The sequence below is a fragment of the Pristiophorus japonicus genome, chromosome 1, assembly GCF_044704955.1.
Source record: "Pristiophorus japonicus isolate sPriJap1 chromosome 1, sPriJap1.hap1, whole genome shotgun sequence".
NCBI classification, from domain to species: Eukaryota; Metazoa; Chordata; class Chondrichthyes; family Pristiophoridae; genus Pristiophorus; species Pristiophorus japonicus.
Window position 1 is genome coordinate 485,489,037 of NC_091977.1, and position 27,870 is coordinate 485,516,906.

The 27,870-nt window shown below is 44.2% G+C and overlaps 1 protein-coding gene across 1 annotated transcript in view; it reads right to left on the reverse strand.

Moving 5' to 3' along the window:
- Positions 1-324: 324 nt before the first annotated feature.
- Positions 325-27,870, reverse strand: part of LOC139269186 (chymotrypsin-like elastase family member 2A) — a 52,310-nt gene continuing 24,764 nt past the window's right edge. The window contains exons 4-10 of the mRNA XM_070888313.1: positions 22,719-22,798; positions 20,846-20,955; positions 17,617-17,742; positions 16,286-16,422; positions 15,207-15,352; positions 11,543-11,692; positions 325-403 (exon numbers count right to left, since the gene is read on the reverse strand). Of these exons, the coding sequence (XP_070744414.1) occupies positions 377-403; positions 11,543-11,692; positions 15,207-15,352; positions 16,286-16,422; positions 17,617-17,742; positions 20,846-20,955; positions 22,719-22,798 (776 nt within the window). The 3' untranslated portion in view covers positions 325-376. The remainder of the gene's footprint in view (positions 404-11,542; positions 11,693-15,206; positions 15,353-16,285; positions 16,423-17,616; positions 17,743-20,845; positions 20,956-22,718; positions 22,799-27,870) is intronic.

Consider the following 27,870-nt stretch of genomic DNA (forward strand, 5'->3'; position numbering starts at 1 on the left):
TTTGCAGCTGGTATCAGTAAGTAATGAATTGCCTACTCCTGCACCTATTTTCTATGTTTCTATGTTTCTATACTATAATTGACCATAGTGACCCTTGTCTGAAATGTAGCCTGAGACTGGGACACAGATGCCAAAGCACTTGTGAGAAACTGGTTTCTCTGTGCAGCATGGCTGGAAAGTTGGAGTAGAATCCCAAATGCTGGAATTTAAAAAATTCTGTTTATTATCACAAAAGAATATAACATCATGGGAAAGGAAAAATAAAATGAATGCAAGTTAAACCAGCTCATCCTATTTTTATTGACAGGTTTGGGTTAAAACACAGCAGGCGAATAGTTCTGAGATATCACTCAGTCGATAATATGTAGGAAGCATCTTAACTGCCGCCATTCTGTTCCATAGTCTGAAAAAAGAAGGGAACAAATATAAACATTATTTATGAGGTCACCAGATTGCATTCCCGGGCAGTACTGAGTTAGCTGCTCTCCGCCAGGATTGTAGTCGGGATGCTACAATTACCAAGGGCTATAAGGAAGCAAAAACCAAAATTCAGCCAAGGTTCTTAATGCCTTCTTTTAGAAAGTGTTTGTGCAGATGTTGAATGAGGACAGGATTGACTCAGCTGTGATAACCAAACAACAACAATTTGCATTTATATAGCGCCTTTAACATAGTAAAACATCTCAAGGTGCTTCACAGGAGCACAATCAGTCAAAATTGACACTGAGCCAAACAAGGAGACATCAGGACAGGTGACCAAAAGCTGGAACAAAGGGATAGGTTTTAAGAAATGTCTTAGGGACATAGGAAATAGGAGCAGAAATAGACCATTCACCCCCTTGAGACTGATCTGCCATTCTATAACATCATGGCTGATCTGATCTTGGGCTCAACTCCACTTTCCTGTCCACTCCTCATAACCCTTCACTCCCGTAACTTTCAAAAATCTGTCTATCTCCACCTTAAATATATTCAATGACCCAGCCCCCACAGCTCTCTGGGGCAGATTTACAATCCTCTAAGAGAAGAAATTCTTCCTCATCTCAGTTCTAAGTGGGTGACCCCTCATTCTTAAACTATGTCCCCTAATTCTAGATTCCCCACGAGTGGAAACATCTTCTCTGCATCTACCTTGTTGAGCCCCTCAGAATCTTATATGTTTCAATAAGATCCCCTCTCAGTCTTCTAAACTCCAATGAGTACAGGACAAACCTACTCAACCTTTCTTCATAAGTCAACCCCCTCATCTCAAGAGTGAATCTAGTGAACCATCTCTGAACTGCCTGCAATGTAAATATATCCCTCCTTAAATACGGAGATCAAATCTGTATGCAGTAGTCTAGGTGTAGTCTCACCAATACCCTGTACAGTTGTAGCAGGACTTTCCTGCTTTTATACTCCATCCCCCTTGCAATAAAGGCCAACATTCCATTTGCCTTCCGAATTACTTGCTGTACCTGCATACTAACTTTTTGTGTTTCATGCACAAGGACCCCCAGGTCCCTTTGTACTGCAGCATTTTGTAATTTCTCTCCATTTAAATAATAATTTGCTTTTTTATTTTTCCTGCCAAAGTGGATAACCTCACACTTTCCCACATTATATCCTATCAGCCAAATTTTTGCCCACTCACTTAGCCTGTCTATATCCCTTTGCAGATTCTTTGTGTCCTCCTCACAATTTGCTTTCCCACCCATCTTTGTATCATCAGCAAACTTGGTTACGTTACACTTGGTCCCTTCATCCAAGTCATTAATATAGATTGTAAATAGTTGAGGCCCCAGCACTAATCTCTGTGGCATCCCACTAGTTACCATTGGCCAACCAGAAAATGACCCATTTATCCCGACTCTGCTTTCTGTTAGTTAGCCAGTCCGCTATCCATGCTAATATATTACCCCCAACCCCGTGAGCTTTTATCCTGTGCAGTAACCTTTTATGCTGTATCTTATCTAATGTCTTCTGGAAATCCAAATACACCAGCTCCACTGGTTTCCCTTTATCCATCCTGCTCGTTACATCCTCAAAGAATTCCAGCAAATTTGTCAAACATGATTTCCCTTTCATAAAACCATGCTGACTCTGCTTGACTATATTATGCTTTTCCAAATGTCCTGCTACTACTTCCTTAATAATGGACTCAAGCATTTTCCCAACAACAGATGTTCGGCTAACTGGTCTATAGTTTCCTGCTTTCTGTCTGCCTTCTTTTTTAAATAGGAGCGTTACATTTGCTGTTTCCAATCTGCTGGGACCTCTCCAGAATCCAGGGAACTTTGGTAGATTACCACCAATGCATCCACTATCTCTGCAGCCACTTCTTTTAAGACCCTGGGATGCAAGCCATCATGTCCAGGGGACTTGTCCTCTTTGGTCCCATTCTTTTAATGTGTACTTTTTCTTTAGTGATAATGATTGTTTTATGTTCCTCCCTCCCTCTAGCTCCTTGATTACCCATTATTGGGATGTTTTAGTGTCTTCTACCATGAAGACCAATACAAAATATTTTTTCAAAGTCTGCCATTTTCCTGTTACCCATTATTAACTCCCCAGTCTCATCCTCTAAGGTACCAGCATTTACTTTAACTGCTCTCTTCCTTTTTATATACCTGTAGAAGCCCTTGCTATCTGTTTTTATATTTTGTGCTAGTTTGCTTTCATAATCTATCTCCCCTCTCTTTATTATTTTTTTAGTCACCCTTTGCTGGTTTAAAAAAATGTCCCAATCCTCTGTCCTCCCACTAATCTTGGCCACTTTGAATGCCATTGTTTTCAGTTTGATACCATCCTTTACTTCCTTAGTTAGCCACAGATGGTATTCACTTCTCTTAAAGTCTTTCCTTCTCACTGGAATATATTTTTGTTGAAAGTTATGAAATAGCTACTTAAATATCTGCCACTGCGTATCAACCGTTTTACACTTTAATCTGTTTTCCCAGTCCACTTTAACCAACTCTGCCTTTATATCTTTGTAATTGCCTTTATTTAAGATCCAACTTTGTCACCTTCCATCTGAATTTGAAATTCAACCATGCTATGATCACTCTTTCTTAGAGGATCCTTTACTATGAGATCATTTATTAATCCTGTCTCATTGCACAGTACCAGATCAGCCATGTTCTTATTGAATGGCAGAGCAGGCTCGAGGTGTCATATGACTTACTCTTGCTCCTATTTCTTATGTTCTTATGTCTTAAGGGAAGAGAGGGAGGTGGAAAGACGATGAAGTTTAGGTAGGGAATTCTAGAGCTTCGGGTCTAGACAGCTGAAGGCATAGTCGCCAATGATGGAGTGAAAGAAGAATGGCATGCACAGAGTTGGAGGATCGCAGAATTCTTGGAGGGTTATAGGGCTTGAGGAGGTAAGGAAGAGATGAGGCTGTGGAGCGATTTGAACATCAGGATGAGAATTTTTAAATCAAGGCGTTGGTGGACTGGGTGACAATGTGGGTAGCGAGCACAGGGGTGATGGTTGAATAGGACTTGGTGTGGGTTAGGATAGGAGCAGCAGAGTTTTGGATAAGCTTAATTTTATGGAGGATGGAAGATTGGACTCCAAGGTGATGGTTGAATAGTCTGATGACACTCACTGTCTTGGCTTAATTATGAAGAACGACCACAGGCAAGGTACCAGGGTACAGTTCTATGGAATGTGATTCCACAAGAGACAACAGCTTCTTGTCTCTATGATGACAGAGCCTTTATCTACGAGGCTATATGACATGGGTAACCTATTTTGTTTTTGTAGTCAGCATGAGATTCTATCCTTTCTTTAAATAAAAAAATTAATTTCCTCACCCTCAAATTTCTTCCTCTGTAATTCAATGTCTATGCTTAAAGGGGAGATAGCCTACTTCTAAGGCTCTGCCTAAAGTACCTGAAATTATGAGGTGCCTGAGGGAGGCCAAGGATAAATCTCCCTCCCGATTTATTCTATCACTCAGTAGCCCCATATGGAGGCACTGCTGCAAAGCAGAGACTAGTGAATCACTGTTTAGGAGAGGCAGGTGTGGCAAGGCGAGTGGGCCATGATAGGCACTCATGTACATCTACTCTTTGGCTTATCTCATAGGTGATTACTTTCTTGAACTGCCCCTTAATCCAAAATTGTATGGAACCATATCTGTATTCTCATAAGTATTTCTCGTTCTCTCATTTACATTCCTCTGTGCATTTTAAGCTATAATGCTGCTAGTTATAGGGAGCCCAGGGTAGACATATTATGTAAAATGTCATCCAATAGCTTGTATTATAAAGGATGCATGCAGCTGAGCTACACATAGCTGGTTGCACAAGGGTTGAATGGCTATAACTGAAGCGTTACTAAACTGGGGTGATCATAAAAAGATAAATGATCTGTGACGACTGTTAGCTGGGGTGATGGGGCATCTGAAATCCCATACACATGTAAGGGACAGGTATGTTCATTGAAAAATGAAAACCTGATGATTGAGTGTCAATTGCTGTTGGCTAGCTATGTTTATTAACGCAGAATGCCCAAGGGACACTGGGAATAATTTTTGACTTTGGGTCATAGTGTAAAATGGACAATATCGATTCAGCCGCCCATTATATTTCTCTCCTGATTTTCATTCCCATTAAAGTCCTGTAGGCTCCCAGCAGAAAGTGGCATATCCAGCAGAGGCTGGGTTCTGAAGCTGGGCAGTGAGAACACTGCCTACCTGAAAATTGGCACCTAAATTTTTAATGGACCTAGTTGGAGAGGACAAAAGACCTTTGAGAGGACAAAAGCCGAGATGTTGGAATGTGTATTACAATGGTTGAATCAAATATTGACAATTGGAAGTCAGCTGTGAGCAAGGGCAAAGAGGAATGAATGATGAGCATCTCTTGTGACATCTATAGCCAGCTTGGTTATGATGACTGAATGTGAAAACGTAAAAAATTTAATGTTAGGACGGCTAGAAATTCGTGGCCTTAGCCCCACACTTTAGCTTCATTAAATGTGGGCCCTATGGTGGTCGCCATTTTCATCCTTACCTTTGCGCTGCTGGTAACTGCAGCGTCATCATGAACAAAATGGCGGCGCTGTGACATAAATTGACGTGCAATGCCGAATTAATGTCACAAGCGTGAACTTCAACCCTAGTGGTGAATTACACACTGGATCCTAAGCATGCCAGGTTAACTTGGCTGACGGTGGCGAAGTCTGCCCCTTTTAAAGAGACACACACATCGCCAGGTAAGTTTGGATTTAATGTTTTGGGCTGGTTTTTTTTGATTTTATTGAAATTGTGGCTTGCTGCAATAGATGTGAAAAGTTTTTTAAGTGTGTTGGGAGTGCTGTCGAATGCTTGCAAGGGCTTGGATGGTAAATGAAGGCCTTTGAGAAGACAGAACATGCTGCGAATACTCAGCAGATCACGCAACATCTGTGGCGGGACAAACACAGTTCACGTCTCAGGTCAAGATGCTGCTGGACCAGCTGAGTATTTCCAGCATTTTATTCTGTCATTTCATATTTACAGCATCCGCTTGCAGAGGGAAGAGGAAGACGCAGAAGATGAGAAAGCAGAAGATGAGGAAGCCGAAGATGAGGAAGCCGAAGAGGAGGAAGCTGAATTGGAGGAAGCAGAACAATAGAAATCAGATGGAAGGATGCATCCCAGACAGCTCCAAGTCAGAGTCAACGTATTCACTGAGGCGTACGAAAGCATGGGCGTTACACTAAACATCCGTAAGACAACGGTCCTCCACTAATCTGTTCCCGCTGCACAGCACTGCTCCCCCAGTCATCAAGATCCACGGCGCGGCCCTGGACAATGTGGACCATTTCCCATACCTCGGGAGCCTCTTATCAACAAAAGCAGACATTGACGACGAGATTCAACACCGCCTCCAGTGCGCCAGTGCAGCCTTCAGCCGCCTGAGGAAAAGAGTGTTCGAAGACCAGGCTCTCAAATCTGCCACTAAGCTCATGGTCTACAGGGCTGTAGTAATACCTGCCCTCCTGTATAGCTCAGAGACATGGACCATGTACAGTAGACACCTCAAGTCGCTGGAGAAATACCACCATCGATGTCTCCGCAAGATCCTGCAAATACACACCAACATTAGCATCCTCAATCAGGCCAACATCCCCAGCATTGAAGCACTGACCACACTCAATCAGCTCCGCTGGGCAGGCCACATTGTTCGCATGCCAGACACGAAACTCCCAAAGCAAGCGCTCTACTCGGAACTCCCTCACGGCAAACAAGCCAAAGATGGGCAGAGGAAACGTTATAAGGACACCCTCAAAGCCTCCCTGATAAAGTGCAACATCCCCACCAATACCTGGGAGTCTCTGGCCAAAGACCGCCCTAAATGGATCTGGAAGGGCGCTGAGCACCTTGAGTCTCATCGCCGAGAGCATGCAGAAATCAAGCGCAGGCAGCGGAAAGAGCATGTGGCAAACCAATCCCACCCACCCTTTCCCTCAAAGACTATCTGTCCCACCTGTGACAGGGACTGTGTTTCTCATATTGGATTGTTTAGTCACCTAAGGACTCATTTATAGAGTGGAAGCAAGTCTTCCTCGATTCCAAAGGACTGCCTATGATGATGATGATGGCTGGGATATCCGGGATAGAATCATCCGGCTGTGGTCCCAGTGACCACTACCCCAATTCCCCTTTCAACATTTGTTCTCCACCGTACTTTGCATCTGTTACTGACCATCACAATGTCCTCTTGGCTGCGATGTTGAAATAAAAGCCACCGCAAAGCAAACTTTCCAATTCACCTATATACATCTATCCATCCAATGTGACGTCAAGAAATCAACTTATCACCTGCATGCATTCTTTTAGAGACTGTCTTGTGTGTGCCTTTGTGTGTCACGCAGTGCTACCCCAGTGGCTACAGCATGGCTGATGGAAGGCTGCTGACTTTCAGTGGGGGACACTGCAAATGTCCTTGCTGGAGGAGCTGGTGTCAAATCAATCTTCTTCTTCTTGTTATTCTTCACTCTCCTCTCCCTCTTCTTGGTCACCCACTGGCTGGGCAGGCTGCATTTCTTGGGTATGTGAAATGAGGAAGATACAAGTGTGGAGTTGTGGCGATGGAAGGGCAGGAAAGCATGAGGAGCATGCCAGAAGGAGGAAAACAAATGAGGATACCAGCATCTTGTATCCTTTCAGCCCAGGACTCAGCCACCCACCCAAGAATGATCTGCACCATCTGCTCCAAGGAGGTGAGGTGAGACTAGAAATGGGAAGTGTGCCTTGAGGTTGGTACAGATTGTTGGTAGATAAGTGATTGGGGGTGGGAGTCGTGCATTGAGCTGTGCCACACTTACAGCTTTAAGAGCTGAATACTTACATTTGAGACTTCTTTTTAATGTTAAATATTTTTTTTTAACTCAGTGCTGCCAGTTGGTAGGAGACGGCTTTTGCAAATGCATTCAACGACCCTAACCAGTGGCCTGAAGTCATGAAGCTTCTTTGGGCACTGGAGCTAGGTGGTGGGGGTGAAACTGCTGTCAGTGACGGCCTCAGTGATGTACTCCCTTATCCTTATTTCTGGAGGGCCTCCTGGCCCTTGTGGGTAGAGGGCCTATCTTGCAGTGTTGACCCCCTGCACTAAGCTAGAGTGGTGTGTGCAAGACCCTGGATTCCCTTCCCTGGCTTGCTGAGCCATTTGCGTTAGTCCTAAGGCCGTTTTCCCATTTGGTGAGGTAAAGAAAGTAATTCACCTTTAAGAGCTGAATATTCACATTTGGGACTTTTTAACAAATATTTTTTCAAAATACTGCATTGTTTCACTTCATTGTAATTTGTATTGATTCAGTGTGCATGGCCCCTTTAATTCTCAGACCTCTTCATTACCCATATAGAATCATAGAATGGTTACAGCACGGAAGAAAGCCACTTGGCCCGTCGAGCCCTCGAGAAGGAGCACCTCAGCTAGTCCCACTCCCCTGCCCTTTCCCCGTAGCCCTGCAAATTCTATTACAACTGCATTTATCAACTCAAAACTGTCCAACCTTTGGCCCTGTTTTAACAATGGCATTTTTTCAGCCACCGATCTGCTCAATCACACCCTCACTACCGCCTTTGATGCCCTAGTCCCTATTAAAATGATTACTCTCTTCCACCCTTACCGTTCCCCGTGGTACAGCCCTCATCTCTCCCTGAAGTCAAAAAGGCGTAGACTTGAATGGATGTGGCAGACAGCTGTTTTAGCCATTCACCGCCAGATCTGGCTCGAACACATAAAACACTATCGGTTCTTACTCTTGTCTACAAAAACTTTTCACTATTCCAGGATCATTCTGAATTACAAAAATAACCCCAGGCTACTATTCTCTACTGCTAACCATCTCCTTAAACCCATCTCCCCTGTCTCCACCCCAGTTACCTCCAACAGCAAGTGTGAGGAGTTCATTTGTATCAAAGATTGAGACCATACAATCAGCTGCCTCTACGAGTTCCCTTCCTTCACCTAGCCCACAGGGCCAAACTTCATCTGACGATCCTACCTGCCTTAGCCCTAAACTCATATCTTTTTCTAGTTACCCTTTGATCTCCCCTCTTAATCTCTCCAAACTCATCTTATCTATGAGACCCACTTCCTACTCTCTTGACCTTATTCCCACTAAACTGCTGACCACCCAACTTCCTTTTCTGGCTCCCATTGTAGCTGACATTGTTAATGGTTCACTGTTCCCCTCTCCAAATCTGCTGTCATCACCCCTCTCCTCAAAAAAACAACCCTTGACCCCACTTTGCTTGCTAGCTATTGCCCCATCGCCAATCTCCCTTTCCTTTCCAAAGAACTTGAACGTGTTATTGCCTCCCAAATCTGTGATCATCTTTTCATGAATTCAATGTTTGAATCTCTTCAATCTGGTTTTCGCCCCTGCCACAGTACTGAAACTGCTCTCATCAAAGTCACAAATGACATCCTTTGTGACTGTGACAAAGGTAAACTATCCCCCCTCGTCCATCTGGACCTGTCTGCAGCCTTTGACACAGTTGACCACTCCATCCTCCTCCAATGCCTCTCCACCAATGTCCAGCCAGGTGGGACTGCACTCGCCTGGTTCCATTCTTATCTATCTAATCGTAGCCAGAAAATCTCCAGTAATGGCTTCTCTTCCCATTCCCGCATCGTTACCTCTGGTGCCCCCAAGGATCTGTCCTTGGTCCCCTCTTATTTCTCATCTATATGCTACCCCTTGGCGATATCATCCGAAAACACGGAGTCAGTTTCCACATGTGCGCAGACGACACCCGCTCTACCTCTCCACCACTTCTATCGACCCCTGCTTGGTATTAACTTGTCAGATTGCTTGTCCGACATCCAGTACTGGATGAGCAGAAATTTTCTCCAATTAAATATTGGGAAGACCGAAGCCATTATCTTTGGTCCCCTTCACAAACTGCATCCCCTAACCACTGACTTCATCCCTCTCCCTAGCATCAATCTGAAGGTGAACAAGACTGTTCGCAACCTAGGTGTCATATTTGACCCTGAAATGAGTTTCCAGCCACATATCCACGGCATAACTACAACTGCCTTTTTCCACCCCCGTAACATTGCCTACCTCCGCCCCTGCCTCAGCTCTTCTGCTGCTGAAACCCTCATTCATGCCTTTGTTACCTCTAGACTTGACGACTCCAACTCACTCCTGGCTGGCCTTCCACATTCCACATTACGTAAACTTGAAGTCATCCAAAACTCAGCAGCCCGTGTACTAACCCGCACCGTCAAGATCATCCATCACCCCTGTATTTTCTGACCTACATTGGCTCCCAGTTAAATAACGCCTCGATTTCAAAATTCTTATCCTTGTTTACAAATCACTCCATGGACTTGTCCCTCCCTATCTCTGTAATCTTTTTCAGCCTCACAATCCCACAAGATGTCTGCGTTCCTCAAATTCTAGCCTCTTGAACATCCCTCATTATAACAGCTCAACCATCGGTGGACGTGCCTCCAGCTGCCTGGGCCCTAAGCTCTGGAACTCCCTCCCTAAACCTCTATGCCTCTCCACCTCTCTTTCCTCCTTTAAGACGCTCCTTAAAATCTACCTCTTTAAACAAGCTTTTGATCATCTGCCTTAATTTCTTCTGTGGCTCGGTGTCAAATTTATCTGTTTGTCTGTAACACTGTTATGAAGCACCTTGGGACATTTTACTCTGTTAAACGCGCTATATAAATAAAAGTTATTATTATTGTAAATGTTTTTCTTTTAGGTACTTATCCAACTCCCGTTTGAAAGGCGTGATTGAGTCTGCCTCCATCACCCTCTCAGGCAGTGCATTCCAGATCATAACGACTTGCTGTGTAAAAATGTTTTTTCTTATGTTGCCTTTGGTTCTTTTGCCAATCACCTTAAATCTGTGTCCTCTGGTTCTTGACCCCCAGACCCCTCATGATTTTGAACACCTCTATCAAATCTCCTCTCAATTTTCTCTGCTCTAAGGAGACCAACCCCAGCTTCTCCAGTCTATCCACGTAACTGAAGTCCCTCATCCCTGGAATCATTCTTGTAAATCTTTTCTTACCCTTTCTAAGGCCTTCACATCCTTCCTAAAGTGTGGTGCTCGATTCCAGAAGCTGTGTAAAGCTCCAACGCTGCACTTGGATAGGAACTTCGTCTCTGATGCCTCCAGCCACCAGGATGGTGTTGCACAGAAGGTAAGCGCTGCGCCACCAATTTCCCTGCCTCCCAGATCAATTTTGCTCTGTTAGCATTGCCGACATTTTCAGCAGCCGTTAACTCCAATTGAAACCGGCAACTTTGCAGCCAAACACAAATTTTTCCTGCTTCATGTTTAATGGCTGTTTAAAATTATTCTTTCTCTCACAGATGTCGACTAGATCATTCTTTTGGAATTTATAAAAAACATCTGGATTAGCCTATCATGCATTTGATACAACACAACACAGCACTAACATTTATTTAAATAAAATATATTTTTAACAGTTTCTTACAAAGTAGAATCTTGGGATACTCATTTCAGGAAGGCCTTTACAAGTTCCTTTAAGGCCTCATTCCCTACCCTATCTGTGAGATCTTCTTCATTGTTCCCGCATGCAATCCAATCTTCTGACACTTAATTACCACTCCCTCCATTTCATCACTGGAGGTAGGCCTTTCATCCATCACACCCTCGTCCTTTAGAATTGTGTCACACAATCATTTTGCCTCAGTACATCACTTCCTCCTAAAGCCAACTGACAACACTTCTTTCTGACCTTTCTCCAATCTCCCCTTTAAATTTTCCCTCATTCTTTCTCACTCTCTGCCATTCTGCCCTGCTTTGTAAAGAGCTCTGGGATGTTTTCCTATACATCAGAAGCCCTATAGAAACTTATGTAGCTGTTGTTGTTCTAGAATTGAAAGGCCTTACAGATTGTGGGATACAAAGCAACAGGTAATATAATAAAGAAGCAAAATACAGCGTATGCTGGAAATCAGAAGTAAAACCAGAAAATGTTCAGCAGGTCAGTCAGCATCTGTGGAGAGAGAAACAGAGTTAACGTTTCAGGTCGGTGACCTGTCATACGGTAATATAATAAAGAAGGCTTACCTGGGAAATCCAGTCAGTGTATGATGATACCCGAGTAAAAACAGTCGGGCTCCTCTCTATAACACAGGAGGCTGGTCCAAAGCTTACAATACCATGCACAACCCACATTCCAACATCATTCTTACAGTTCAAAGGGCCACCAGAATCTCCCTGTGAACAAGAAAGTGGGTAAGAACATAGACTGAGATGAGGCTGTTCGGATCACTCCTTCCATGAACCACATATCATTAACTCTATCACGGACACTGTCCTACCCTGGCCATCTCCTGAGGGAAACCTATGCATAAATGCACACTGAGCCACAAAGGTAATCAAGAAAAATTCCAGAATATCCATTCATTCTCACATCTCCAAAATACAACCTTGTTCTGCTGCCCTGCAAACAGCATTCCTCTGTCCTAGAACAATTGGGCTCCATGGAATGTTTGGGCTTCGCCATCGGTACACACCCTTATAACCTTCCATCCCATTCTCAATTTATCTACCTCCTTTTTGAAGCAATAAGTCGATTCAATTGGTACACTAAATCTCAATAATTAAGGAGACAACCAGTATCAGTTATAACCGCACTGCCCTTCAGGAATTATGTTTGGTAAAGAGTGTTGACTTATGTGGAACATTGCAATTGGTGCTGCCTAATGAATTTTCATCACTGATTTTATACAGGTTGAATGTATGGGCCGAGGTCTTCTATTTATGACCCTCAGGAGATTAAGGAAATTTCATGATGTTGTTCATTGTGTTTTATTGTGTTGTTTTTTGGGGTTTATAGTGTGTCGATACAACAACAACTATTTGTATTTATATATCCACTCCATGTTTTATATCTGACATTAACACGGTAAGATCAAGGACTCCAACGATAGGTTAGAAACTAATCAAATACAACCTCTGTCTAAATAAAGTTGGAGGTAAGGAAACGGTGAGCATAGGCTGGGACATGAGAACTATCAGAACAATACATTTGAACTATATTAAAACTTACAGCTCTTATGTTATTCTTCTCAGTTATCTATCTTACCAGCCCTCTTTCCCAGCTGAGAGGATAGCCTGGAGTCTAAGTTCCTCTGCCAATGCTGCCTCCGTCCCTGGAGAGTGAATGCTTTTGATTTGATTTTTGATGGAGTGCCTCACCTCTCTGTGGTGCTTGAATAGCTGAAAGCTTGTCTTCTATCATTCTGTAATGTAGTGCTGTATATCGAAACACCATTGGCATCGTGCACCCTCCCCATTGTATTTCACACAGGCCTTGCATTGTTTCCCAGCGAGGCGAGCAGACAGATGGCCTGCTCAAGCCCCACTCAAACTGACTGCTGGAAAGCTCAAATAGAATATGAAGGAGAAGGACTTGGATTTATATAGCACCTTTCATGACATCAGGATGACCACAAAGCGCTTTACACAGTGAAATAATTACTTTTGTAGTGTAGCTACTGTTGTAATGTAGGAAATGCAGCAACCAATGTGAGCACAGCAAGAGCTAACAAACAGTAATAAGATAAATAAACAGATAATATGTTAAAGTGATGTTGGTTGGGGGATAAATATTGCCCAGGACACTGGGGAACATTTTACTCTTTCATTATATTTCTTCTTACTCTGGGGAAATGCAGAGGGGTAGATTTTCACTTTTGGCAGTGATGGAAAATGAGCGGTAGTGGTTCGGCCACCAGTTATACATTCCTCTCGATTTTCCTTTCCATCTGATCCGTTACCGCCTGCCGCTGACTGTAAATCTACCCCCTTAGTCTTCAGTTGACATTTTCACTTCCCCTTGACAATTTCTCTTGGGTGAGATTAGTAAATAATTGAGTGGGTTAATGTGGACACAGATCCGCATCCACCATTGTGTGACACAACGCCTTCCTATAGCAATCTGCTGAGCCATCGGTCAACACGGTCCAAATTAAACTGGCTAATCAACCGAATGATTGTGGACACAGAATGTGCCCTATCAATCTACAATGTACACACTTGCTATACTGACCCCCTCACTCATTCATTCTCAGTCCCCCTTCACTCACTGACTCTCAGTCCCCCCTCACTCATTCACTCTCAGTCCCTCTTCACTCATCGACTCTCAGTCCCCCCCTCACTCACTCACTCTCAGTCCCCCTCACAGGCGAAGTGAATGGGAAAATATTTAGCAGATGGAGTATAATGTTGGAAAGTGTGAGGTCATACACTTTGGCAGAAAAAAATCATAGAGCAAGTTATTATTTAAATGGAAAAAGAATGCAGAGTGCTGCAGTACAGCGGGACCGGGAGTGGGTACTTGTGCATAAAGCACAAAAGGAGAGTATGCAAGTACAGCAAGTGATCAGGAAGGCCAATGGTATCTTGGCCTTTATTGCAAAGGGGATGGAGTATAAAAGCAGGGAAGTCCAGCTACAGCTATACAAGATATGGGCCACACCTGGAATACTGCGTGCAGTTTTGGTTTCCATATTTATGGAAGAATATACTTGCTTTGGAGGCATTTCAGAGAAGGTTCACTCGGTTGATTCTGGGAATGAGGGCATTGACTTATGAGGAAAGGTTGATTAGGTTTGGCCTCTACTCATTGGAATTCAGAAAAATGAGAAGTGATCTTATCGAAACATATAAGATTATGAGGGGGCTTGACAAGGTGGATGCAGAGAGGATGTTTTCACCGATGAGGGAGACTAAAACTAGAGGGCATGATCTTAGAATAAGGGGCCACACATTTAAAACGGAGATGAGGAGGACGTTCTTCTCTCAGAGGCATTGTGAATCTGTGCAATTCGCTGCCTCAGAGAGCTGTGGAAGCTAGAACATCGAATAAATTTAAGACATAAATAGACAGTTTCTTAAACGATAAGGGGATAAGGGGTTATGGGGACCGGGCGGGAAGTGGAACTGAGTCTATGATCAGATCAGCCATGATCTTATTGAATGGCGGAGCAGGCTCGAGGGACCGTATGGCCTACTCCTGCTCCTGTTTCGTATGTTCTTATGTTCTGACCCAAGGGCCCACTAGGCTGCAGCTTATGGAGTATACTGGAATACTGGAGTATACTGGAATACTGCGTGCAGTTTTGGTTTCCATATTTCCGAAAGGATATACTTGCTTTGGAGGCAGTTCAGAGAAGGTTCACTAGGTTGATTCCGGGGATGAGGGGGTTGACTTATGAGGAAAGGTTGAGTAGGTTGAGCCTCTACTCATTGGAGTTCAGAAGAATGAGAGGTGATCTTATCGAAACGTATAAGATTATGAGGGGGCTTGACAAGGTGGATGCAGAAAGGATGTTTCCACTGATGGGGGAGACTAGAACTAGAGGGCAGAATCTTAGAATAAGGGGTTGCCCATTTAAAACAGAGATGAGGAGAAATTTCTTCTCTCAGAGGGTTGTAAATCTGTGGAATTCGCTGCCTCAGAGAGCTGTGGAAGCTGGGACATTGAATAAATTTAAGACAGAAATAGACGGTTTCTTAAATGATAAAGGGTTAAGGGGTTATGTGGAGCGGGCGGGGAAGTGGAGCTGAGTCCATGATCAGATCAGCCATGATCTTATTGAATGGCAGAGCAGGCTCAAGGGGCCGAATGGCCTACTCCTGTTCCTATTTCTTATGTTCTTATGTTCTTATATACAGAGAGTGCACCGTAATGACAATATATAGAATTGACAGAGATTGACATTACCTGACATCCAGCCACCACACCATCACCCCCAGCACAGATCATGTTTGGGGTGACCAAGCCCGACCACCAGTTTGGTGATGTGCACGTAGCAAAGTCCACCACTGGGAGCAGAGCTTGCTGCAGAGTGGGAGAGGGAAGACCGAAAGCTGAAAGAACAACAGACCATATTAATGTTATTTAATCATTTTTTGGGGGTTATTCTTTAAATTTTATGGTCCAGATATTCCTGCCAGACCTACACTGTCAATTTTGAGGTTCAGTGACGAAGCGGTGTATGTGATGGTGCAAGTCACTTAAGCCATAATTTCCCCCTTTTTTTGTGCCATTACGTTGTAGAATGCTGCAAGTCACCAGGTAAGTCTGAGCCAGTGTCTGCCCTAAAATGTCTTAGTCATGTTTTGAGGATATAATGAAGCAGATAGTGGCATCTAGCGGTAAAATGCCCATCTGCTAAACTTGCTTTAGCATCTCTGGGTAAGTTCAAATTATGGTAATCAGCAATTAGGACCAAATTAAGTGCTAAAACCAGACTTTTAAACAGGCGTGTCTTATTAACACAGCACCTATTTAGCGTCAGATTTCACCCTTTCACCAAAATAACCCCCAAGATGTTCACCCTGACCATCATGAACCCTTTCTATAGTAATTATTTGGACTATTAATGGTTCTCTGAACATTCAGACATCTAAAAGAAGCCAACGATGGACATCAGCAAAATTGCATACAAAAAAAAATTCATGAATATTCACTTACATAGAACATTTTGTAACATTGCATAGAATCTTCAGTACAGAACAGACCATCTGACCCAACTTCCCTATGCTGGTGTTTATATTCTACACAAACCTCTTCCCACTCCAATTATTTCTTCCCACTCTGCCTCCATTATTCATCTGTTCCCTTCCCCCTAGAGTATGCATCAAGCCTTCCTTTAAATGTAGCAATGCTTTCTGGTGCAAACATTCCACGGCAGAGAATTCCACATTCTCATCATTATCTGTATAAAGAATTCCTCCTCAATTTTTTATTTGATCTGTTAGAAGCTATCTTATATTTATGCCCCCCTGGACTTAACTTACGTTTAGTTAACCCCCATCCAGTGATGTAACATGGATACCCATTGGGTAGGATCTCATCGAAGGGCGGTAAGGCTGCTATCTCTACATCAGGGGTAGCATATGCAGGTTCTGCCAGTCGGATTAGGGCGATGTCATTCCTAAGAGAGACAGGGTAGAAGTGAAATGCAGTTCCCCTCCATGGCTCAGATAGGTAAAAGATCCCCAGTCAATTCTGCATTAGCTGACCTCAGCAACAGTGCTACAATTAACCACAGCACCCCCTGGGTTGAGGGGGAAGAAACAGAATCAGCCAACATTCCCATGGTTGAGCACTATTTAGTTACTCCTGCTGGAAATAATAACATTGATGAGATGGAATAAAATGGAACTTGCATTTATATTATAGAATAGAATCATAGAATGGTTACAGCACAGAAGGAGGCCATTCGGCCCATCGAGCCCGTGCTGACTCTCTGCAAGAGCACTTCAGCTAGTCCCACTCCCCCGCCCTATCCCCATAGACCTGCAAATTGTTTTTCTTCGGGTACTTATCCAATTCCCTTTTGAAAGCCATGATTGAGTCTGCCTCCACCATCCTTTCAGGCAGTGCTTTGCAGATGCCTAAAAAAGTTTTTCCTCATGTCATCTTTGGTTCTTTTGCCAATCGCCTTAAATCTGTGTCCTCTGGATTCCAGGGAATTGCAGCTGTCAACTTGCACACAGCAAGATTCCACAAACAGTGATCTTATCGAAATGTATAAGATTATGAGGGGGCTTGACAAGGTGGATGCAGAGAGGATGTTTCCACTGATGGGGGAGGCTAGAACTACAGGGCACAATCTTAGAATAAGCGACCTCCCATTTAAAACTGAGATGAGGAGAAATTTCTGTTCTCAGACGGTTGTAAATCTGAGGAATTTGCTACCCCAGAGAGCTGTGGATGCTGGGTCATTGAATAAATTTAAGACAGAAATAGACAGTTTCTTAAACAATAAGGGGATAAGGGGTTATGGGGAGTGGGCAGAGAGGTGGAGCTGAGTCCATGATCAGATCAGCCATGATCTTATTGAATGGCAGAGCAGGCTCGAGGGGCCGTATGGCCTACTCCTGTTCCTATTTCTTATGTTCTTATGTTCTTATGTATTGTGATTACAACACAGTGAGGATTCAGGGAAGAGAAAGAGCTGTATTTGAAGAATTTTAGAAATAAAGGAAAAAATGACCAGCAATCACCATAAAGGCATCATTACACTGGAGAAAGTTTTTTTTTTAAGTTTGTGATGGAGAGAGTGGCTTAAAAATAGTTCAATATGGATGAAACTCCTAAATTTTAAAATGCAGATCTGAATTACCCATTTTCAAGGGCAGTTGGGTCCCATCCATAATGACTGATGATAAATTGAACATGTCTCAAATATTCATTGCCTTTCTGCTCCAGATTGTGCTCTCCAAGAACAATACCATATCTTCCTGGGATTCTGAAAGGAAAAGAAAGAAAGAAAGACTTGCATTTATACAACGCCTTTCATGATTTCAGGACAACCCAAAGCACTTACCAGCCAATTAAGGACTTTTGAAGTATAATTAATTGTTGTAAAGTAAGAAACACGACAGTCAATTAGCACACAGCAAGCTCCCACAAACAGCACAAATTGCCATGATCAGATAATCTGTTTTGGTGACCTTGGCTGAGGGATAAATAGTCAGGACAGCAGGGAGAATTACCCTGTTCTTCTTCGAAATAGTGCTATACAATCTTTTACGTCCACCTGAGAGGGCAAACGCGGCCTTGGTTTAACACCTCATCCGAGAAAAGGAACTAAAAATCCACATTTAATCACAAAGGAATATAAGGAGATTCACCTCTTTGAGATAGAATGGGAAGGCAGGACTTCTGCTTACCCTTCCAACACTGCCCTAACCCCAGCCCATTTTCTGAGGTCTGGGCTCATTTAGCAAACAAGATAGGCTCCTAGCGGGTTTGCCACTGGCTATAAATAGGTGAAGAGAAAAAGATTAGTGAAGACAAAAATAGGTCCCTTGCAGTTGGATTCAGGTGAATTTATAATGGGGAACAAAGAAATGACAGACCAATTGAACAAATACTTCGGTTCTGTCTTCATGAAGGAAGACACAAATAAGCTTTCGAATGTACTAGGGGACAGTGGGTCTAGTGAGAAGGAGGAACTGAAGGATATCCTTATTAGACGGGAAATTGTGTTAGGAAATTGATGGGATTGAAGGCCGATAAGTAAATCCCCGGGCCCTGATAGTCTGCATCCCAGAGTACTTAAGGAAATGGTCCTAGAAATAGTAGATGCATTGGTGATCATTTTCCAACAGTCTATCAACTCTGGATCAGTTCCTATGGACTGGAGGGTAGCTAATGTAACACCACTTTTTAAAAAAGGAGGGAGAGAGAAAACGAGTAATTATAGACTGGTTAGCCTGACATCAGTAGTGGGGAAAATGTTGGAATCAATCATTAAGGATGAAATAGCAGCGCATTTGGAAAACAGTGACCGGATCGGACCAAGTCAGCATGGATTTATGAAAGGGAAATCATGCTTGACGAATCTTCTGGAATTTTTTGAGGATGTAACTAGCAGAGTGGACAAGGGAGAACCAGTGGATGTGGTGTATTTGGACTTTCAAAAGGCGTTAGACAAGATCCCGCACAAGAGATTGGTGTGCAAAATCAAAGTGCATGGTATTGGGGGTAATGTACTGACGTGGATAGAGAACTGATGGCAGACAGGAAGCAGAGAGTCGGGATAAACGGGTCCTTTTCAGAATGGCAGGCAGTGACTACTGGAGTGCCGCAGGGCTCAGTGCTGGGACCCCAGCTCTTTACAATATACATTAACGATTTAGATGAAGGAATTGAGTGTAATATCTCCAAGCTTGCGGATGACACAAAACTGGGTGACGGTGTGAGCTGTGAGGAGGACGCTAATAGGCTGCAGGGTGACTTGGATAGGTTAGGTGAGTGGGCAAATGCATGGCAGATGCAGTATAATGTGGATAAATGTGAGGTTATACATTTTGGGGGCAAAACACGAAGGCAGAATATTATCTGAATGGCGGCAGATTAGGAAAAAGGGAGGTGCAACAAGACCTGGGTGTCATGGTTCATCAGTCACTGAAAGTGGGCATGCAGGTACAGCAGGCGGTGAAGAAGGCAAATGGCATGTTGGCCTTAATAGCTAGGGGATATGAGTATAGGAGCAGGGAGGTCTTACTGAAGTTGTACAGGGCCCTAGTGAGGCCTCACCTGGAATATTGTGTTCAGTTTTGGTCTCCTAATCTGAGGAAGGACGTTCTTGCTATTGAGGGAGTGCAGCGAAGGTTCACCAGACTGATTCCAGGGATGGCTGGACTGTCATATGAAGAGAGACTGGAACAACTGAGCCTTTATTCAGCGGAGTTTAGAAGGATGAGAGGGGATCTCTTAGGAACATATATGATTCTGACGGGACTGGACAGGTTAGATGCGGGAAGAATGTTCCCTATGTTGGGGAAGGCCAGAACCAGGGGACATAGTCTTAGGATAAGGGGTGGGCCATTTAGGACTGAGATGAGGAGAAACTTCTTCACTCAGAGTTGTTAACCTGTGGAATTCCCTGCCACAGAGAGTTGTTGATGCCAGTTCATTGGATATATTCAAGAGGGAGTTAGATATGGCCCTTACGGCTAAGGGGATCAAGGGGTATGGAGAGAAAGCAGGAAAGGGGTACTGGGAATGATCAGTCATGATCTTATTGAATGGTGGTGCAGGCTCGAAGGGCCGAATGGCCTACTCCTGCACTTATGTTTTATGTTTCTATGTTTCTATCCCGCCAATGCTGGAGGAGGCTCAGGCTTGCTGCAGTGGGACTGCTGTTGCATACCTGAAGAGGTGGCAAGGGACTTTAAAGAGGCAGAAAATCTATAAAAATGAAGTAAGTTACCCGACTTTGTGGGCTTTGACCAAAACCAAGGTTGAAAAAGGTCAGTGCAACTGTAATAAATATCTGTGTAACATATGTCAAAATTATCCTTAATTATTCATTAATTGTACTAGATAATATAGACCATGACAAGCTATTTCACCATTTCCAGAACCGTATAACCAGAGGGTATGGACTGTACTTAAAGGGGAGTAAATTTAAAACGAACAATATTTCATTGAGCGAATGGTCAGTTTATGGAACTAGCTCCGTAGGGAGTCGGTGGAAGCAGTTAATATTGATTCAAATGCAAATTAGATAGATTTATTTGAGTCATGACATGTGGTAAGTGTAGCGAGCTTGGGAGGAACAGGTGACTTTGAGCCTATGGTTCCCAAAGCTTTCCACCATATGTCTGGGTCTGTTGTAAACTAATTGATAGAGATTGACTGCCATGATTAGTCAACAACTTGATTATCATTGAATCATGTGACTACCAGGATGGTAGAAGGTGAACTAGATAGGCCTTTGTCTTTATTCGTCTAGCAATTCCTATGTTCCTATGTATGTCTTATATGTTATATTGGTTATAATTCAGAATAAAAGTGTTTGTGTATAATGCCTGTTGCACATATTAATATAATAGACTTACTCAATAATACAATGTGCAGCAGTCATGACCCAATATCTAGAAATTAGCGATCCGCCACACATATGCTGGAAGTAATCAGGGTCGTAGTCATAAGCAAACTGCAATGAGGCCTAAAACCAAAAAAATACATTGGATTATTATTTTTCCACGTGCAAAATGGACTCAGAGGTTTGGAAATCTGATAGCACCTTGCCCATTTTTCAGCGCAAGGAGGGCAATGAAGCATCCAATATGAGGGTGAGGGTACGCGCACGCTCAATAAGTGTCAGAAGTGTGCCCCCTGACTCGAGGCCAGAGAGTTAACAAGGATGGCTGCTGTGAAGTATGGAAATGCCATTCTGGCGCGGTAGCGATGGTCATCAGAAAAAAAATCAAGGGAAAGCAAAACAAATGTAGATATGGAAAACTGAGGCCGAGAAATTCTACTTGTGCCCGAAGTGATTGAGAAACTGGTCGACGGATTGCTTCATTTAGGCCTGGGAACTGAGCCAAATTCAGCTTTGAGCCTCAGTTAAATGTTGCTGGCGAGCTGCGGGTACACAATCAGTGATCCGTGGTGCTCACCGGTTGGAGAGGGTGGGAAATTAGATGGCACTTACGCTGAAACTCCTAGCAGGTCAGGGCTTGGGGTGGGGGTGGGGGGCGGGGAGGGGTGGTAGGGGCAGTGGTGGTAGTGGCAGGGGGCTGGGGGATGGCGGGAGCCCAGGCTGGTGGGGATCCCAGGCATTACCTCAAATACAACGGCAATGGACTGGAGGTTTTTTTGTGGGTCCAGGAGGAGCTCTTCTGCTTCACCTGAGTCTACAAAAATAAAAAATAAAAGTTTCCTGGGCCATTTTGAATGGCCTTCCTTTAAAGATCTTTAGTTAGGCTGCTTAACTCCCAGTATAACTAAGCACAAGCTCTTCCCATTTGTACTTGAATTTCGCATTTGAGGCACAACAACTAGCACTGACCATGTATGGGGAATAGCAGACACCATTGGGCCAAAATTGCCCCTTTTTATCGCCCTGAGAGGCGCTAACAGGGCGCAAATCTTTTATCGCCCGGGCGCGGAGGCTGAAGTACCTCCCCCCCGCTCCCGCCGCCGGAATTGCCCCGCGATTCTGTGGGCGAAAACGGGTTTGAGCCATGCCCCATGATTTTCGCCCCGGATGGGAGCGCACACGCTGATGACGGCATCACCGTGCGCGCCGACCCCTTATTGCCCCGCGCCAACCCTTTTGCACCCCGCGGGGGAAATTGCCCCATGGGGTGCAAAGCTATCGCTGCTGGGGCGCCCCGGCCGACCTTAAAGGGGAGGGCCTTGCGCCGCAGCCATCATCTTTTTACGACGGCCGATTTTGCAGTCGGCTCGACAATGGCAGCCACTAGTGCGGCCGGGCCACCAACTTGCAGCCTGGCACCCCCTCTTGGGCACTGGGCCGCTGGCCTGGCCGAAACCCTCCATGCTGGGTGCTACGAAAGTGGCTGCAGAGTTCGCAGTGGCCCTCCCCTTTAAAGAAGTAGAGGGATGTTGTGACGCGTCAGTGCGACGTGGCATGTCCATGTCGTGCTGAGCGTTGCACCCTGATTCCTCCCTGCTAACAACCTGGCAATGCCCCGTGGAGGCCATTCCTGCCTCTGATACCGCCCCGCAATGTTTTCTCTTTCTAAGTGACCAATTCAGCAAGATTTAACAGCCTACCTTGCCAGGCACTAAATAGTCACCTAATTCAAATTGTGTGCCCCAAACGGGGTGCAGGGCAATATAGCCCACTATATATCATAGAGAATAGCAAATATAATATAGGGAATAGCAGACCCTGCTGGTGTGATACGACTGCCCCTTCGCGAGCAGCCAGTGAGCTAAGCGTTAACGATGACTCCTTACCTGCCATGGCCAGCTGTGTGGTTTTGCTTCCTGCCCAGCAACGACACGTCCTGAGAGAGGGTTCGCAGCAATTGCCCCTACTATATAAAAAATAAAACAAAATGGGGAATGAATAAAAACATGATTTCATTAACATTCAATATATACCATAAAGATTGCCTTAAGACTGGTCATTTCTTTTAATTCCTTTTTGTCAAAGCATTCTTACTAAGCTGACGGACAAGCAGAAGTAAACAATTTCAAGTCATGGTCAATCCTTACTGAGGCAAAGAGTCAAGAGCAGGTACTGCAACATATTGAACCCTCAACTGAGCTCAACTGGCAAGCAACGTCTCTTAAATATAATATTTCTGCTTGCGACACAAGATAAGGCCTGTTCCCATAAATAACAACTATTCATAGGAAAATACTTCATTAGGAGGCCGTGCCAAAATGTCTGTGAAACTGACCAGACCATTGGAAGTCAACAATGAAATAAATGATTTGCCAGTTAAGGTCCACTGCATTACCAACAGTTCACCCACACACAGGCAACATCCTCCATCCACCCCTGATCACAAAGCTAGCCACTGAAGGTTCAATAGGAATAGGCAGCACTGAAAAAAGGCATCTACAGGAGTATAATTCAATGCCAGTAGTAATAATCAGCCTCTTGGGCTGCCCTTAAAATGGTAATTTAAGACTCACTCCCCATCACTTGCTATCACTAATATACAATGACCTGCAAAAACTGTACAGAGGGAAAGTGATGTGTTGTGGCAAAAGTTGTAGGCATTTTGGGGGTGAAATGGGTCTTGGGTGATAGTGAAAAATGGGCGATAGCGAATCGGCAGCCTATTTTACACCCCGCGGCTTGATTGTTTTTTCCACTGATGTCAACACCATCACCTGCTTTGTGCCACCACAAAATCCACTCCCCTTTTCTCTACTTCTCTCCCTTCTGCTGTAGGTGATCCTATTTGCAAATCCTGCCCTTGCATTTCAAAGTGAAATTAAAACATCCCTAAAATTTTACATCTGTTTCCAACTTTCTTCCATGCCAAATTAAGTTAATTTAAGGGTCAAGTCATGGCAGGAGAGTTTAGACCTGTGTCATGCTCCTCCTGTTCTATGTGGGTAATCAGGGAAATCAGGGACACTTCCACTGTGCAAGAAGTGTATCCAGCTGCAGCTCCTGTCAGAACGCATTGCGGCACTGGAGGTGCGCATGGATTCACTCTGGAGCATCTGCGATGCTGAGGATGTCGTGAATAGCACATTTAGTGAGTTGGTCACACTGCAGGTAAAGGTTACAAAGGCAGATAGGGAATGGGTGACCATCAGGAAGAGCAGGAGTAGGAAGGTAGTGCCGGGGTCCCCTGCAGTCATCTCTCTCCAAAATAGATATACCACTTTGGATACTGATGGGGGAGATGGCTCATCGGGGAAGGCAGCAGCAGCCAAGTTCATGGCACCATGGGTGGCTCTGCTGCACAGGAGGACAGGAAAAAGAGTGGGAGAGCTATAGTGGTAGGAGATTCTACTGTAAGGGGAATAGATAAGTGTTTCCACGGCCGCAATCGAGACTCCAGGGTGGTATGTTGCCTCCCTGGTGCAAGGGTCAAGGATGTCTTGGAGCGACTGCAGGGCATTCTGGAGGGGGAGGGTGAACAGTCAGTTGTCGTGGTGCATATTGGTACCAACGATATAGGTAATAAACGGGATGAGGTCCAAAAAGCTGAATTTAGGGAGCTAGGAGTTAAATTAAAAAGTAGGACCTCAAAGGTAGTAATTTCAGAATTGCTACCAGTGCCACATGCTAGTCAGAGTAGAAATAGCAAGATAGTTAAGATGACTATGTGGCTTGAGGAGTGGTGCAAGAGGGAGGGATTCAAATTCCTGGGACATTGGAACCGGTTCTGGGGGAGGTGGGACCAGTACAAACCGGACTGTCTGCACCTGGGCAGGACCAGAACCGATGTCCTAGGGGGAGTGTTTGCTAGTGCTGTTGGGGAGGGTTTAAACTAATATGGCAGGGGGATGGGAATCTATGCAGGGAGACAGAGGAAAGTAAAATGGGGGCAGAAGCAAAAGGTAGAAAGGAGATAAGGAAAAGTGGAAGACAGAGAAATCACAGGCAAAAATCAAAAAGGGCCAGAGTACAACATAATTCTAAAAGGACAAAGAGTGTCAAAAAAGCAAGCCTGAAGCCTATGTGTCTCAATGCAAGGAGCATTTGTAATAAGGTGGATGAATTAACTGCACAGATAGCTGTTAATGAATATGATGTAATTGGGATTACGGAGACATGGCTCCAGGGTGACCAAGGCTGGGAACTCAACATCCAGGGGTATTCTATATTCAGGAAGGATAGACAGAAAGGAAAAGGAGGTGGGGTAGTGTTGCTGGTTAAAGAGGAGATTAACGCAATAGTAAGGAAGGACTTTAGCTTGGATGATGTGGAATCTGTATGGGTAGAGCTGCGGAACACCAAAGGGCAGAAAATGCTAGTGGGAGTTGTGTACAGACGACCAATATCCTAGACTGGGTGTTGTATAATGAGAGGGGATTAATTAGCAATCTTATTGTGCGAGGTCCCTTGGAGAAGAGTGACCATAATATGATAGAATTCTTCATTAAGATGGAGAGTGACATAGTTAATTCAGAGACTAGGGTCCTGAACTTAAAGAAAGGTAACTTCGATGGTATCAGATGTGAATTGGCTAGGATAGACTGGTGAATGATACTTAAAGGGTTGACGGTGGATAGGCAATGGCAGACATTTAAAGATCACATGGATGAACTTCAACAATTGTACATCCCTGTCTGACGTAAAAATAAAACGGGGAAGGTGGCTCAACCGTGGCTAACAAGGGACATTAGGGATAGTGTTAAAACCAAGGAAGAGGCATATAAATTGGCCAGAAAAAGCAGCAAACCTGAGGACTGGAACAAAGGGTTTAATTAGGAGGGGGAAAGTAAAGTATGAGAGTAAGCTTTCAGGGAACATAAAAACTGACAGCAAAAGCTTCTATAGATAGGTGAAGAGAGATAGATTAGTGAAAACAAACGTAGGTCCCTTGCAGTCAGAATCAGGTAAATTTATAATGGGGAACAAAGAAATGGCAGACCAGTTGAACAAATACTGTGGTTCTGTCTTCACTAAGGAAGACACAAATAACCTTCCGGAAATACTGGGGCACCGAGGGTCTAGTGAGAAGGAGGAACTGAAAGAAATCCTTATTAGTCAGGAAATTGTATTAGGGAAATTGATGGGATTGAAGGCTGATAAATCCCCAGGGCCTGATAGTCTGCATCCCAGAGTACTTAAGGAAGTGGCCCTCGAAATAGTGGATGCATTGGTGATCATTTTCCAATATTCTATAGACTCTGGATCAGTTCTTATGGATTGGAGGGTAGCTAATGTAACCCCACTTTTTGAACAAGGAGGGAGAGAGAAAACAGGGAATTATCGACTGGTTAATCTGACATCGATAGTGGGGAAAATGTTGGAATTAATTATTAAAGATGAAATAGCAGCGCATTTGGAAAGCAGTGACAGGATCGGTTCAAGTCAGCATGGATTTATGAAAGGGAAATCATCCTTGACAAATCTTCTGGAATTTTTTGAGGAAATAACTAATAGAGTGGACAAAGGAGAACCAGTGGATATGGTGTATTTGGACTTTCAAAAGGCTTTTGACAAGGTCCCACACAAGAGATTGGTGTGCAAAATCAAAGCACATGGTTTTGGGGTAATGTATTGACGTGGAGAGAGAACTGGTTGGCAGACAGGAAGCAAAGAGTAGGAATAAACCGGTCCTTTTCAGAATGGCAGGTAGTGACTAGTGGGGTACCACAAGGTTCAGTGCTGGGACCCCAGCTATTTCCAATATACATTAATGATTTGGACGAAGGAATTGAATGTAATATCTCCAAGTTTGCAGATGACACTAAGCTGGGTGGCAGTGTGAGCTGTGAGGAGGATGCTAAGAGGCTGCAGGGTGACTTGGACAGGTTAGGTGAGTGGGCAAATGCATGGCAGATGCAGTATAATGTGGATAAATGTGAAGTTATCCACTTTGATGGCAAAAACAGGAAGGCAGAATATTATCTGAATGTTGACAGATTAGGAAAAGGGGAGGTGCAACGAGACCTGGGGGGCATGGTACATCAGTCATTGAAAGTTGGCATGCAGTTACAGCAGGCGGTGAAGGCGGCAAATGGCATGTTGGCCTTAATAGCGAGAGGGTTTGAGTATAGGAGCAGGGAGGTCTTACTGCTGTTGTACAGGGCCTTGGAGAGGGAACACCTTGAATATTGTGTATAGTTTTGGTCTCCTAATCTGAGGAAGGACATTCTTGCTATTGAGGGAGTGCAGCGAAGGTTCACCAGATTGATTCCCGGGTTGGCAGGACTGACATATGAAGAAAGATTGGATCGACTAGGCTTATAGTCACTGGAATTTAGAAGAATGAGAGGGGATCTCATAGAAACATATAAAATTCTGACGGGATTGGACAGGTTAGCTGCAGGACGAATGTTCCCGATGTTGGGGAAGTCCAGAACCAGGGGTCACAGTCTAAGGATAAGGGGTAAGCCATTTAGGACCACTGAGATGAGGAGAAATTTCTTCACTCAGAGAATTGAGAACCTGTGGAATTCTCTACCACCGAAAGCTGTTGAGGCCAGTTCATTAGATATATTCAAAAGGGAGGTGGATGTGGCCCTTCCGGCTAAAGGGATCAAGGGATATGGAAAGAAACCAGGATTGGGGTACTGAAGTTGCATGATCAGCTATGATCATATTGAATGGTGGTGCAGGCTCAAAGGGCCGAATGGCCTACTCCTGCAACTATTTTCTATGTTTCTATACTCTCCAGAAGTCATTGGCTCATGATGGGGCTGTCCTTTCATAGGTGTCGGCAATCCTCCTGGACCTTTGACCAGTGTCTATCTTTGGGCAAAAGCCCAGATATTGAGTGTTTGAATAGCAGGGTAATCATCAAAGTGGAGCCCAGTCTGGTCCTCAGTCAATGTCCACCAATACACCTTTTCTAGCAGAGGGTCGCTGGATCACTAGACAATGACCAGGAACAGGGACCATGGCCTTTTTGTTTCTCCCTGAATCTGAGGCTGAATATAATTCTCCTACTGTTGTCCTAGCTGAGCT